Source organism: Hippichthys cyanospilos, chromosome 7 (assembly GCF_059441005.1).
Source record: "Hippichthys cyanospilos isolate Australia breed blue-spotted pipefish chromosome 7, RoL_Hcya_1.0, whole genome shotgun sequence".
Lineage (NCBI taxonomy): Eukaryota > Metazoa > Chordata > Actinopteri > Syngnathiformes > Syngnathidae > Hippichthys > Hippichthys cyanospilos.
In genome coordinates, this window is record NC_142375.1 from 13,111,424 (window position 1) to 13,126,687 (window position 15,264).

The window sequence follows — 15,264 nt, forward strand, 5'->3', positions numbered from 1 at the left end:
ATAGCCTACCTGAGCGTTTTGGTGGTCATGTCAGCTGCTGTGATTCCATGATATACCAGTGTCTCATTCCACACTGGGTTTAGCGTGTTCTTCAGAGTCTTTGTGCGCAGTTTATTTGCCTGTAGAGGGAAATACAGTTGAGCGGCATTCACGCTAAGGGGATGAGAACAATGTGCAAAGGGCTAGGTAGCAAATTCACCAGATCAGAGAAAAGAAGGACAAGTGATTGAGTTGGGGGAAAAAAAAAAGACCGCGAGGGAATAATTTATCTCGGCCCCAGAGGAGATCGCGGACATCTGTTGAGCGAGCGTGCAAGGCCACGAGGCCTCCCTCTCCTCACCTGTCCATCTGTCTCCCTCACAATGTAATGAGGCAGAGCATCAACACCAGTTTCAAATGCAGCAGATGTTTAAAGTGTGCAACACAATCAGAATGAAAATTTAAAGCTTTCCGGGAAGTGAATTCCATGCAGGCTCCTAATGGCTGCCCCATCGCCTTGCTTGCTGCCTCATTTCCTACGCCTGCCCTCGGGATGTTTTCATCCTGCTGAGGATTTGACTGTGGAGTTTATGTCAATGATACAGAATTATATCTTTTCAGGAACTAGTTCTTCTCTGTTATTTTCCAACTCACTAATCATGAGAAATGAATGAATTTGTCAAAATCTTGGCTTGGATTATTCTAACAAAGATGATTTATTATAAAGAAGTTTGTTCACCTATTCGAATTTGCATATGATCCTAATCAGTTTCGGCTGTTGTCAGTTTATATTTGGCATATTTGAATTTCAACAAGAGTTTCTAGAATTTCAAGTGTGAGTCGAGTGTAATCCTTTAACCAAAGCAAAGTCAAGCATCTTGGCCAAGTTATTATTGACATTTTGACGGCGCAATATGTGACACATTCAAACAGTTTGATACCCCAAATTGTGTGTGCATGGAAATGTTGGCTGTATGTGAAATATTTCAAGTATTGGGAATCAAATCACATAGCTTGTATTCAATTAAATAACCTGCCCTAAAAAATACTGTTAAGCTTTTCAATAAATAAATAAACAAACCTGCATTCCTGCACAGTTAAGCAGATAGCAAACACTTCATTGAAAAAGATGTTTAATTTAACTAGTTTATTCATCACTTGTACAGTATTTTTGTGTGGAAAGAATGAAAGCCGGACAAATTCTGTGGACATTGGGAATAGTATCTCTGGATTGGTAGACCGGCATGTTGGTGTTCCTTTTTAAGAAGGGTCACTGGAGGGTGTGTTCTGACTGCTTGAGGATCACACATTTCACCCTCCCTGGTAAGGTCGGTCTATATTGAGAGTTGGGAAGAAGGCTCCAATAGGAAGTCAAAGCTCACAATAAGGAGGACGAGTGCTGTTTTCATTTTGGGCATAGAGCAGTGGACCAGTTCTACACCCTCTGTCGGATATTTGAAAACCACTTTAAATGAGTCTTTTGAACTTGGTAAAGGCAACATCCACAGTGATGTGGATGCTGCATTGTTCTATAATGGTGAACTGAAAGACAAAGCTTTCGGTTGACCGTTTGTTGTTTGTCCCCACCTCATCTGTAGTCACAAGCTGTAGCTCATGATCAAATGATGCCTCCTGGACCCCTCCCTGGTGAGGTGTACCCTCACGTGAAGGTGGGCTGGCGCAGGAGATCCAAAAGCGGATTGGTGAAGCATCTTTTGTGAAGCAGACTCTGTTGTTGTCTGTTGTGCAAAAGAAGGACCTGAACCCAAAGTAAAATATTTTGATGTTCTACCAGAACATCGACGTGTACCCTCACTATGATCATGTGGGCCATGACCAAAAAAAAACAAAAAAACAGCTGTAATGAGTTTCTTCTGCAGAGTGCCCAGGCTCCCCGTTACAGCTAGGGTAAGAAGTTCAATTTTCCAAGGGGGTTTCAGAGTGGAGCCGCTGATCCTCCATGTTGTGTGGGGACCAGCTGAGGTGGGTTGAGCATCAGGTTAGGATTCCTCCCGGACGCTTCCCTGAGGTGTTTCGGGCCCGACCCACCGAGAAAACCTCACTGGAGTGACTATGTCATCTGTTTAGCCTGAGACTGCCCCAAGATACCGCATGCAGGGAAGTCAGAATTGTAGTAACAACAGCAGCTTCTACATTTCAATACTCTGAGAAAAAACAATTGAGACGAATTAAACAATTTAGACTAAGGCCCAAGTTGCTTCTTTGTGTGGTTGGAGCAATACTTTATGAATCCAATTCTAAAGGTTAGGTATCAAGCCATGGTGTGTCATATTTCATCAGTAGTGTTGTGCTGGGTTATACGCACGTCCCAAAATTGCTTGCCCTATGACCACTCTCTGCCACTGCTACAAAAGTAAGAATCCTCTTCCATCACTTTCTCATTCTCATGTCTGCAGCTCTGAAGATAAACACCCCATCTTTTATGGCATCGACCTCTTAGTCAGTCTGTTGCAAAACCAAACCTCCCTCCTTTGCTCTTCTTTGTCTTTGTCCCCTAAATCCATGGATCAAGGACACTTATACCATCATTGCTATCCCTTCATTAGTCACTTTTTTGTTGAAGTGAAGAAGTACTGTAATTATATTTATAAATTTAGGTCACATGACACACTATTTTTTACTGCTGTTGGTTTATTTATTCAGTCCATATCACCATTTCATGCTACAAGAATGAACTGCAGCTAATTTATCCGCATTCATTTATCATCAATATTCTTTTAAAACTTTTTTCTAAATGTTTTATCTTCATTCTCCATCTGCCCAATCACATTTGACTTTAGTTCCCGCCATCTGTCTTCATGCATCCATCGTCTACCAATTGCACTTTTCTCCTTCGATTACTCTTTCCTTGAGATGTGGATAAAAACGGGTTGGCTGGGTTTTGACATGCTGTCGATAGAATTTCTGGATGTGAAAGAGTGGGTTGGAAAAGAAAAAACAGTATTGAGAGAATCACATCTCATCATCATCACCACCACTGTCAGCTGAACTGTATTGCTTGGTGGAAACGTAACTAAAATGTGATGTGAATTTGACAACATAAATAGGAATGTCTTGAACAAACCTGCCAAATTTTAAGTCTTGAACAAACAAACAGTGAATGTTCAAAAAGATGCGAGAAACTGAAAAATCATTTCATCCATTGTCTCCATTGGCAAACGCTGTAGGCTTATCTACTGAATGCTCTGAAAACATGTCCTGCTCAACTGTCAATCAAAATATAATATGACCTGATAAAAAGACTCTGCTGTCTTACAAACTTTCTTTTGACAGAATCCAATTCTGAGTCAGAACACACTCATCCACCTCTGAATCAACCTCAATCTGGTACATAACAGTATTTGTTGTTGTTTTTTCATCTCATATTTATAATTCTAGTATACAATTCTTGCGTAACCTAATGTTGTCTACTCAGCTGTGAATCAAGCTGTCATTATATGTCATTATATCAGTGTGTATATAATGTTTTGCTAGGGGATCAAATAGTTATTTCCCTCAATGACATGCAAATATATTTTTTATTTTTCATGCCATGTTATGCTCTCAATTAAAAAAAAAAATTCTATAACTGTTAAAATAAAGCTGCCATCAAAATCGCAGGCTGTTCATTTATTTCTGAGTATGAAAACTGACAAAATTAGTGGAGTCAAATACTTATGTCCTCCACTGTAAGCACATTGCAGGTTCACGTGAAAGCGTTTTAGAAATTACTTGATGATCCAAAATCAGGACAGCCACATGTCAACAAGAGTGGCAAGAAAGGCAGGGGAAACTAGTTTCATCACACTGGCCCAACCAGGACCAACCAAAAGAGGTTGTATAATGGTAAGTGCATTAACGTGTATTAGCATTAAGCTTTAGCTAAAATAATAAAACAACCCCCAGATTGACTGGCGATTAACTTTGCTATAAACATTTCCTGATGGGAATTTATTGCATATTTGATTTTGAGCATATTTATAGTGATCCGGTTTTTAAATTAGAAAATGTGGTCACCCTATCTTTAAATTAATCCACTATGTGACCACACCAGAGGTGGGCCTGACTTAAGTAGATGGTGTAGATGGTGTGACCGTATGCAGAATGACAAGAGTGAAATAAACTGCGAGGTGGAACATGTTGCGCCTCCGTTCGTGCAAAACTCAATACTTTACATGCATCTGGCGAACGCAGCCGCGAGTAGGCGAAAGCGTCCGTCATACTCACTTCAGCATGTGTGCGCTCCCACTTGTCAAGTGACGTGGTCCTCGTCTGGTGGATATTTAACTAATGACGGGCCATGGGTACTTACCTCCTCATTGACGCATTCTCCGCGTCCTGCCCACCCACCGCTCTACTCCCATCAACACCCGCCTGTTGACGTGAGCCGTGTAACAATCCTCCCTGTTTCCATGACAACCACCTGCTGCTGCCCTCCCTTTATGTGCCCCCCACCCCACCTCGCATCTCTTCTCTTACTCTTCCCCCTTTCCTCTCTCTCCCTTCTCGCCTCTCTGAGTTGGTATTTCAAGGTCAAAGAAGGTCACAGAGATATGGTGAGACATAGACAGCGATAGCGGTGGGAAGTGAGCTCCAAGACTAAGAACAATGCAAGAAAAGACACAGGAGAGGGCTGGAGGACAAAGATACCCGAGACCTTGTGATGGTTGGCACTCTAGAGCTCACCGGCATTGCCTCATTCGACCTATCGTGGCTCAGCATGCTTGCTCTCTCTTATCATAGCCTCACTTCATATCCACCTTGATGCTAAAAGGGCCAACAACAGGTTGCCAAAAGCATTGGGCTGCAAGTTGCCGCGCGCTTTATCTTCCCACCAGCTTGAGCCGGAGACAAAACAAGAGCAGTGCAGCCGAGCAGAACATGTTTGTGCTCGATAAAGCGGCGTATTGAACAAGGCGCAATAAGGAAGAGCCCGCCGCAAAGCTCCCTACTTGGCGGCTCGAGACCACGTGCAAAATGATCCCGCTGCCATGTCACACTTTGGCAATGTTTTCACAGGAACGCCGGAACACATTTGTAAGTCAAATAACACACTTGTGTCAGGTTTTTTGTTGTTGTGCGTGTAATGTGCAACCACACATGTAGCATGTTATGCTTAAAGCCACCGAGGTGACTTTGGAACAGTGACCTTGCTAGCCCCAGGAAGAAGATGAAGCTTGACATATGGATCAGCCAGCCCATTGGAGTCCATGGCTTTCAGTCCCTGTGAACAGAAACACAGACACTGTACAGTACTGTAGCGTTGAATGCCGACGTCATTCTGCCCTCAAACATTACGCACAAACAACGGGGTCAGAAAAAGACGTCAAACATCACAATAGTGCTGCTGGGCGTTTCCGTTCCGTGCCACTGTTTCTGACTCCCCTCGACTCAATTGTGTTATCCTCTAGGGACGAATCCAAAGTGATTTATATAATTAAACTCAAGTGACAGGTTGCAAATTGCGAGGCTAGTGTCCTTGTTCCAAAATGCAGGGTTTATTTTATTTTAGTTTTTTAAGGAAAGGGCCTGGAAAGACATGTTGTGGTTACCTTTGCCTTGTGAATGGTGCAATGAAGACAGTTGTTCTCCTGATCAAAGAGCAGGGTGAACTCCAGCGTCCCCAAATAGGCTGGAAACAACAAAGACGCCAATGACTGCTGGGACTCAGAACCACACAGACACACTCAAAAGCTCTGAGTCACAAAAACAGGAAGCTACTAAATAAGAATTGACCCATCTCACAGCTTGCCATTTGGGAAAAGAGCAGAGAGAAATTTTAACTATCGCCGCTTTGCACTGCAAGGTCCACTGCAAGGACACAATTACGTTGTGAGCGCATGTTGAGTTTTCCGGAAGAAAAAGCGGTCTTGAGTAGAAAAAGATGACTCTACATTTTCAAGTTTTAGAGCTGGCTGTGTCCTTTTTCTGCTGCTATGCTTTTTCATTTCCATATAAATGAACAAACACTGACACAAACTTAAGGAACTCACTGTCGTCATCATCAGAGTCAGCTACTTCTTCCCGGTCCCCAGCGTTGTCCCCCCGCCTCTCGCCATCTTTGAAGCCCCCTCCCATTTCCCCGTTGAAAGTCTCCTCCTTCAGGATCTTCTTCTCCCGCGGAGGTGGCGGCGTGCATGGGTAGTCGTGGAAACGCGGGAAGAAGTCTGAAATCTGTGGGATCGGGAGGATGGGGCCCGGGCACACGTTGATGGCAAAGTGCTCCTGCATAGAAATTTTGACGGGCGAGGGAGGGGGAGGAGCTGAGGGAGAGGAAGCGGATGAGGAGGGTGTGGAAGTAGAGGAAGGAGGGATGGCGAGGTGGGCGGCGGAAGGGGGCGCCGGTGGTTTGGAGACGCTCATGTGGACTGCTGAATGGGACTGGAATAAAGAAGAACAGAAGACAAGTGAGTAGATGGCAACCAGTGGCCTCAGAGGAGACAAACAAAACAACACACCGTCTTCCCCTGAGCTCCCAACTTTTCATAGTGACCGACTTTGTTGCATTAAAATTCGCATCACATCTTCCACAACCATAACAGGGGAAATACATTTTGTTTATCATCTGAGGACGCAATTCTAAATTCTAAAATGCCAAAATAGTCTGATTTAGCTTGTGTCGGCGCTGCAAGTGTCTCTAGCCCATTTTGGGGGGCAAGCGCCCCTAAATTGCCTGCTCTAAAATGTTAAATAATTTATCTTTTGTTTGCTTTTCAAATTAGCTTGAGTAGCGTATTAGCAAAAAGTATTTTTGGAAACAAAAAGTTACATTAATCCCACTCCCCAAACCCCACACCACGAATAATGGTTTGTTCCTCCTAATCCTCCCTCCCGCCTCTCCCCTACTGACTTGCTCACCTGAAAATAGTGCCTTCTAATGATATAGTGACTGTACAGTAAATTACCCGGCTTAAATGTGGCTTTTGCTGATCATTTCTTTCCTTCGACTACTAATAACCAATCCAATACTCTATTATCGCTACGAGTGCTCGATGTTGCAGAATTTAATCTTAGCTCACTGTTTATGTTGTTAGGTAGGAGCTAACTGACTGATTTTTCCAAGTTAGAAAATATAGTCAGGGACAGCGTCGCTGTTCTTTTTTTGACTGAAATGGGAAAGCCAGCTGTAAAGCCAAAGTGCTCCAAAGAAGCTAACTAATTGAATACCCATGATTAAAATGGTTGTGCTTTTCTTTCATAAATTCATAATGGTTGGATTTATTGTGTCCGGTTGAAAGTTCAGCACCCCTGAACCTCTGAGTCTAGACTCACCTCTGCTCTCCCTTGATCAAGTCTGTACTTTGAAGTAATGTTGTTCAAAGTTTAACAGTAAAACCTGAACATGTCATGTTACTTCACTCTTCAACATGTCCCTCACCCCTAGCACTCCTCTGACTTGTTGGCACCTCCCCTCAGCAATATTTACATAATACCGCTCCGAGTCTAACTGAGTCATTAACACATTTACCTCTAAATGAGGCATAATAAGTGGCAACAAACTTCAGACTCCATTTACCAAAAGCCATAATTTCCTAGTTTCCTCAAAGCGATTCCAGCATATTTTTGTTTATGCTTTCATCCTTTCAATAAAATGTTAGAAATTACTGTTCAAGTTTAACAGCTCATAGCAAAGTAATGAACTCCAACATGTAATTATGATGTGATCGAACACTTCCATGATGATGACAAAAATCACATACAGTGGCTGTTGTGACTATTGTGGCTTCTTGCAATCCACTTGATTTTAGTTTTGTGACATAAAATCACAGATCTGGTCAACATATGGCCCTGAACGCATGCCTGATTGAATGGTAATAAACCAATAAAGCACGTGACGGTTACAGAATCTCAGCGATGATGAATACGCAATCTATTCAGCAGTGTGATAGATCCTTAATGAAATAGTGATAATCAGCCAGTAAATAAGGAGGCATTCTATGGCAGTCCTTAAATGAGGCGTGTCCATTGCCAACTTGCCTGTATTCGGACTGTTTACAAAGATAATCTATCGTTGGAAGCAGCTCATGTTCACTTAACTATGTATGCTGTAAAGTAAAGTGTTTATACTCATCGCAGAGAAAAAGCTGCAGTGTAATTTTCCTAAACTACATCTGTCGTGTGGAAGAAAATTCAGATATATTAATTGTCTCACATTGCCAGAGGTGCAAGTCCCACTTTTTAGAATGAGTACACTTTTCTGCATTTATAAATTGAATGCTTCTGTCATTTACAATCTTGAGAGCTATTTCTCAAAATTGTGCATATTTGCCCCCCCTTTAAGGGATTAATTTCTGTCCTAAACAGAACAACTCACACTCCCAACTCATAAATGGCTAGAATGAGAAGTAATTCAATAAGCAAGTTTTACCTGGTGAAGAGGATATTAAATCAAGTGTATTTCATCAACGCTCCAAGAAATATATTCCTCATCACTGAATGTGACACGATTTTGTGTCCATATTGAGCTGTCGAGTATTATTGCCACATAAAATGTGAATATGTAAAAAAACAAAAAAAAAGACCATAGGCTCACAAAAAATGACTGAATGCAAAATAGGCATTATTTTTTTAATTTGTTCACAGATTGGAAAATCATTGACTTGAAAATTAAATGAATTGCAGCAACAATATTCATTATCTAACTCTGTCATATGCTTCTGTGTTAAGTAGTAAATTATTTGCCTTTCTGCGTCGCTTGTCTTTACGTACAAGTTGGTGGCACTTTAATATCAGTATCAATACATCATTTTTTCTTTTTTAAATAATGTCGACTCCGATAATAAACTGGTGTGCGACTTCCTAATTTTCAGGTGCACATGATTCAATTTTTTCTTGAATATAATCAGATGATTGAACGCATTTAGAAAATGTGCAAACCATGGAATGTTCAAAATAATTTCAACAGACATTTTTCCCAATCCAAGAAAACAATCAGTGTTAGTAAATGTAAAGTCTGACATCAATCTTCAACTGATGCTGTTGAAAGCTCCTTTGTCGCCGTCCTACCCAAAAGCCACACCATGTCAGGTCACATTTTAAACAGCAGACCCCCAAGTGTGAGTAATTCAACCACACATATAAATAAATGCAAGTTTCCATCTTTCGCCAACATGATCCATCATTACTTCTTCTCACTCAATGATTCCACAACTGCGTTTATGTAACGACAGCCCTACATCACTGCTTGCTTCTTACAATGACATCGATGAGCACTTGGAGGGAAGCGTGGTGCTCGCAAACTCATCCGCTCGGAGCCCCAGACATACGCAGAGGCACATGCACGAACACAGACAGCCACCAATTACATACCCAGGGCAGTCTTCATCTGTGCCAGCACTCCATCTTAACTGCTCTCACGCCTGCCTCTCTCTCTCTCTCACACACACTAAGGAGCTTGAAGACCAGCTTTGAGTCAATATAGCCCCCCTCTCTCTTTGGCTCTCTGTACATGGCTTGCCTTGCTCTCCTCTGCTGCGCCGTCCCTCCCTCTTTCCCTTTCCCTTAATTTCTGACGTATCCACTTAAAATCCTCATCAGTTGAGTCCGTGCCATTCATTGTACACTCACTTTTGCAGCAGGTCAGATGAAGGAGGGAAGGAACAGGAGAGAGCGAGGGAGAGAGAGGGAGAGAGAGAGAGAGAGAGAGAGAGAGAGAGAGAGAGAGAGAGAGAGAGAGAGAGAAATCAATCATGGCACATAACACACAAATACAGTGAGACAAATAAATTGGTTCCATAGGAACACGCCCACCACACACAAAAGGCAGAGATGGAAAAGAAGCACAGCAGCTGAAAGAACGAAAATTAAATTTGTCTCATGGACTGACTTGAACACAATAAACTGTGTGTACCTCTATAAGTATGTATGTGCTTGTGTGTCAGACTAACAGGAAGAATCAGCCTTTATTATAAAGTGAACCAAACCCAACACTTCAACAGAAACAACGCAAAACATGAAACGGCAAGTTAAGTCATTTATTTTGTTCATAGTAATATGTTGTAAAGCATGAACTAAGCACCAAAATACATATTGTCAGGGCTCAGGTAATGACCAATTATGGCTCAGCATGCAAATGTCGCATAACTCAACAACAAACATGAGACATGATTGTTGTTACCTGAACCATGAGCCATTTTCAGTCAACAGCATGTGACAAAATGGCTGCCCCCTGATATGGATGGAAGTTGCAAATGTAAGGATTTTGCGAGATAATTCATATTCCACAAATTTTGTTCCAGTTTATCGTGAATCCGACGAGATTTTGCGAGATAATTCATATTCCACAAATTTTGTTCCAGTTTATCGTGAATCCGACGGGATTTTGCTACTGTACCTAACGCTGTAATGTATTTGATGCGGTATGGCTGCTGGCCATAATGGTTATAATTCAGAAATGTACAATACAATAAAAAACACCGAGGCTAAACATTAAAAGGAACAAGTGCTCATTTAATTTAAAGATCCAAAACCACAGTATTCAGAGTGATTCTTCATTTGCCTGGAAAGAATGGAGAATCATTCGTCATGTTGACCTTGCAGGACTTCTTTGATTTCCCAGCGGTTTGAAAAGAATATATAGATAACACAATCCTCTCAGGGTCTTTACCCTCTGCTGCCGTGCTAAAAATGAAAAGGTGAGCACTTCCGCTGCTTACTGTGCTGGCAAAGTGCTCGCAAGTGACCTGATGACCACTGAAAACTCTTTTTCACAATTGTGGAAATTGTGTACTTCACTGCTGCAAAAAGCACAATCCCTCTAATGAACAACCTATCTTCTCAATCAATGCAGTTGAAAAGTTCGACATGACGTTAGATTCAGACCTTGATTATTTTCTAAAAATGCCTGTCGCTGTGCTTGGACAAACTCCTGAATGCAAAGTGTACCTCTCCCAAAATATCATTGACACATAGGAAAAACAAAGCATTTTTAAATTAGGGTCTCATGTTTATGATGGTGCTGCAACATTTAGTTTCAACCATCAGAAGGGATTGTGCTGTTTTCTTTCTTGTTAAAATAAAACATCGTCCATCACAGAGTTGCTCAAACGAAAAGTGTCTTCAAGTTGATTTACAAGAGCTTTGCTATGGCTCGCTCCATGAGAGTCTTTGATGCTATCCTTAGTTGTGGATGCAGTTGCAGCTGGGTGCTTTGCATTTATGTGGTCAGATAAACATCAAGTGATTCTGTGGTAAGCAAGGTCCCTCTTGACAAATAATGTATATCGTTTTCGTTTTATGCCATCGAGGCATTTTTTTAAGTTAAATTTGCAATTCATCGGACCGACAACCCTCACACGCTCCTCCATTTTCATGTCTTCCTTCTGCTCCTAAATTTGCCTACCCGCCCACAGGAGCCTGTCAAGTTATGTCAAACACAATGACTTGATCTTTGTTTCCCAACTCCCAACAACTCAAGCACACAAAGCCCGATGCATATAAAATAACTTTTAACTATGATTGTAACACCTCTAGTTTTTGAAATGTTTTGCTCTAATATTTATCACTTACCCATCCACCAAAGGAGGAAAATGAAATGAATTGATCATGAAAAAAATACTCTTTCTTTTGAAAACAATTTCAATTCAACATATTACAGGATTTCACTTTTCAGACTTCCTTTCATATCTCGCTCAAAGACGTTAAACTACTGATGACGTCTTTCATATGACTCAGTGTTTTTAATAATTACGGTATGTGTGTGGTAACGGAAAACCAGACCTCTCGATTGACGTGAGCCTGTCTGGATCAACATGTGCTGACCCTGTCCAGAGAAAGAAATCAATCATGGCCAAAAAATGAAGACTGGACAAACAACCTGAAGTATTGATCCCTTCTTGCTTATTTTTCACCGTGGTATTATCTTTAAGATGGTCTGCAAATGAAACAGGTTGAAGACAAACTGTGGTGACATCGAAACATGTATGCAATAAGTATTCACTATGAGGAAATAACAATTTACCACCTTAATGAGGGAGGGACTGAAAACATGACCAAGCTGAGAATGGTTTGCAAAATGTAAGCCTTCCCACACCTCAAGAGTCCCTTCTAAATAATACCACAAACATCTGAATTCTGCAATGAAACAGAGGGAAGGAGAAGATACTCTCAGTTTGAGGAGGAGCATTCATGGCGGCCCTCTGCCTGGCAAGATAAACTCCTCCCATTACCGAGACACAATGCAGGGAAGGTTTTCCATTTAGAGTCCGACCGCAGCCTCCCCAGCCTCTTTGCAAACCATTAACTCAGAGATTAAGTAACCCCCCCCCCACCCTCCCTCCCTCCGTTTGCAGACTGACGCTCTTGTGCGACTGGAATTTTTAGCATTTGATTCTCAGCGCTGGATGCAATTTTGCATACGTTTCATGATAAAGATCGAAGTCCTGCTCACGTACTACACTCGTGCTGGAAATGCATTTTTCTGCGTCTCTTACAAATTGAAAACAACTCCTCAAAGTACAGCTGCAATTCTCTCCAGTACATGATGATTTGTGTAGCTATTAGATGAAAACTGTGAAGATCATACTCAGTTTATTTTACGGCCTTTTCTTTGAGTGCCATTTGTGCTTCCGACCGAGACTAGTGATGTAATTGGTGTTTTTATTTGATTGCATGCTGAGCCGTAAAATTGCCTGTAAATAGATTGCCCAGAACTTCATGTTTTTGTCAGAGGTAAATAAGTTGTGCTGCCATGGAAATGAGCGCACGTTTTTCATACACACTCTAAGTTTTATTCAGTAGGTCTGTTTTTAAATGCCTCCAGCAAACAGTTTGTAGATTTGGGAGTCACAAGAGGTCAATTAATGTGTGAGTGGAGTGAACATCATCGAAAGGAGTCAGTGAAAAGAATTGTAATTTTGCAGAAGCGCAAATAGCTGGAAGCGTTATTCATCTTGAATATTGTGAGTATGAAGAAACTGCTCTGACATTGGGTCTGCACTACTACTTTTTTTATATTATATTTACCTCTGAAAAAGTGCTCGCTATGGAGGCCTGTACCTGTGCCACTTGTATAGATCGTGTTTACTGGTCACTGAGATGATGTGATCTCACGATTCAGCACCATTGTATATGGCTAGTGTACAGTGTCTCAGTGTTTTCTCTCAGTTTACCCCAAATTTATTTTGTAATGAAAAATGTGATGCTCTTACTTTAACATTACTTCTGTAAAGAAGATGTATACAGAAGTTCTACATCAACAATCCTTGGATTGGTACACATTGATACTCTGTTTGATTAATGGAATCAATTGGATGACAAACATTGGCAGGTGTCCAGATTTCATGATCACATTCCTGTCTTTTCTGACAACCTACAGTCATTGATTGGCAGTCCTGCTGTGTATATACATCATTTGTTTTGTTTGTGTTTGAATCGGAACATTTATTTATTCAATCCATCATCAGTAGCGGTTTATTCTACAGTCGGCCACTCAGTTTCTTCCTTCGATCACATTTGTAGTCTAACAACAGGTTTTACAAAGAAACTTCTTTTTCACTCCCTTATATGCACTTATTTTTACACTTGTGAATGGTGCATGTGTGTACCATTCTGACATGGGTAGTTAAAAAAAAATGAATGAATGAATGAAAAAAAACGAATGAATGAAAGTAAGTCTTGAAACATACCCTATCCTCAGCTTTTGCATTCACTCATTGGAATGCAAATGTTTGTTAGCCCCACAGTGAATGCACCATGGTGGAAAAGCACCTCCGTCACCAAGTGACGTAGGCAGTCACTGCTCAGCCAATCTGAGGACGAACACACATATATGTCAAATATTTGACAAGATATGTAAACAGCATGACGTTTATACAGATTATCAAAAAAAAATGGTTTGGGGTTTAGTACCCTTTTAATGCAACCACTGAGAACAGAGGGGAAAAACATGGTAAACATTTCAAATCATAATTTTTTTTTAATTTACACTTCGTCTGGATTCAATCTTCACGATGCATGTGCACAATCTACAAGGTCAACAATGTAAGTCATTGCCATTATTTATAGCAGTGGTGAAACTGACATTGTGTTGAGTTTGCAGGATTTCCCCAGAGATATTCCAGGAAGGAGACAGACCAATTCTTCAACAGATGACTCTGTAATGCAGCGATGTGTGACACATATTTTGCTCCCCCTCTAGACAAAGTGTTGACTTTGGAACAGCCAGACCGGGAAAGAAATATTGAATGAGAAAGAACATGGTGGGCAACAGAGTTGCAAGTTTGTGTGTGAGTGTGTGTGATTCAAGCTCGGGTCCTGGGGGCTTAAGAGTTCTGTGTAGAGTTCTTCCCGGTATTGCACTTTTCTGCATGCCCATGTCAGATGTTGTTCCTGGTATCTGCTGGAGCCATCCATCAAGCCTGGTGTAACCAGCCCCAGCGCCCCGATAACTAGATTCAAGAGTTGTATTGTCATACGCATTGTAACACTACACATGACAATCTTTAAATGTTCACTTCCCCAATTGAGCAAATAATAATAATACCTTTACTAGGTAATATGGCCATAACAAGTGCCACTCAAAGGTAAATAATTCCTTTCTATGTTTTTTTATTTATGATGTTTTCTGATTGTATACATGTATGTTATATTTACGTAGCACTTACTATACTATTTTGGTACCAATTTTTAATATGTATGACCAATTTTGATGTTTTTACCTGTGATTCTAAACACATTAGCTATTTAACATAGGTTTGGATTGTCTGCCATACGGTGAATTCACCTTAGGACCCCAACCATGGAACGGATTAATCTTGTGATACAGTGGCCCACTGTGTATTATAAAACATTTTTATTTTGTTTATTCAATTAAGAAATACATATTTCAAACTCATTGTCAAAATGAAACAATTGTATAGTAAAAATGTATACATAAATAAATATATATATATATATATATATATATATAATAATAATTCCTGACATTTTATTTTTGTCAGAGAAACTTAGAACAGAACAAATTCTATTTATAGCAGCATATTCTTCTCATTCTCTTTTTATCGTATGTATTAATAATATAAATTAGGGAAATGTTAATGTAGAAATTAATAATACATAATAGAACATATCAAGTGTTGTCATGGTCCCCTACAGAATTCCTAATCTATAATAATCTGATATGGGTTTCATATAAAAAAAGGAGGCAAATTATTTTCATTTAGCAAGAGTAGTTGAAAAACCTGAAAAGTAAACACAATCATTGCATCCATATAAGTGACATTGCATGAACTGAATTTATTGAATGAACGGATAAAACAGCAGTGTGACGCTAACTAGTGCATTTTT

At 40.6% G+C, this 15,264-nt stretch overlaps 1 protein-coding gene across 2 annotated transcripts in view; it reads right to left on the minus strand.

Moving 5' to 3' along the window:
* doc2g (double C2-like domains, gamma) overlaps positions 1 to 9,523 on the minus strand; it is a 32,618-nt gene extending 23,095 nt beyond the window's left edge. For both annotated transcript variants that reach the window (XR_015866059.1, XM_088418617.1), the window contains exons 1-5: positions 9,289 to 9,523; positions 5,973 to 6,360; positions 5,532 to 5,611; positions 5,129 to 5,203; positions 10 to 119 (exon numbers count right to left, since the gene is read on the minus strand). Coding sequence is in view for 1 of the 2 variants with exons in the window: in XM_088418617.1 (XP_088274743.1) it covers positions 10 to 119; positions 5,129 to 5,203; positions 5,532 to 5,611; positions 5,973 to 6,342 (635 nt within the window). In the remaining variant the exon portion in view is untranslated. The remainder of the gene's footprint in view (positions 1 to 9; positions 120 to 5,128; positions 5,204 to 5,531; positions 5,612 to 5,972; positions 6,361 to 9,288) is intronic.
* Between the last annotated feature and the right edge of the window lie 5,741 nt (positions 9,524 to 15,264).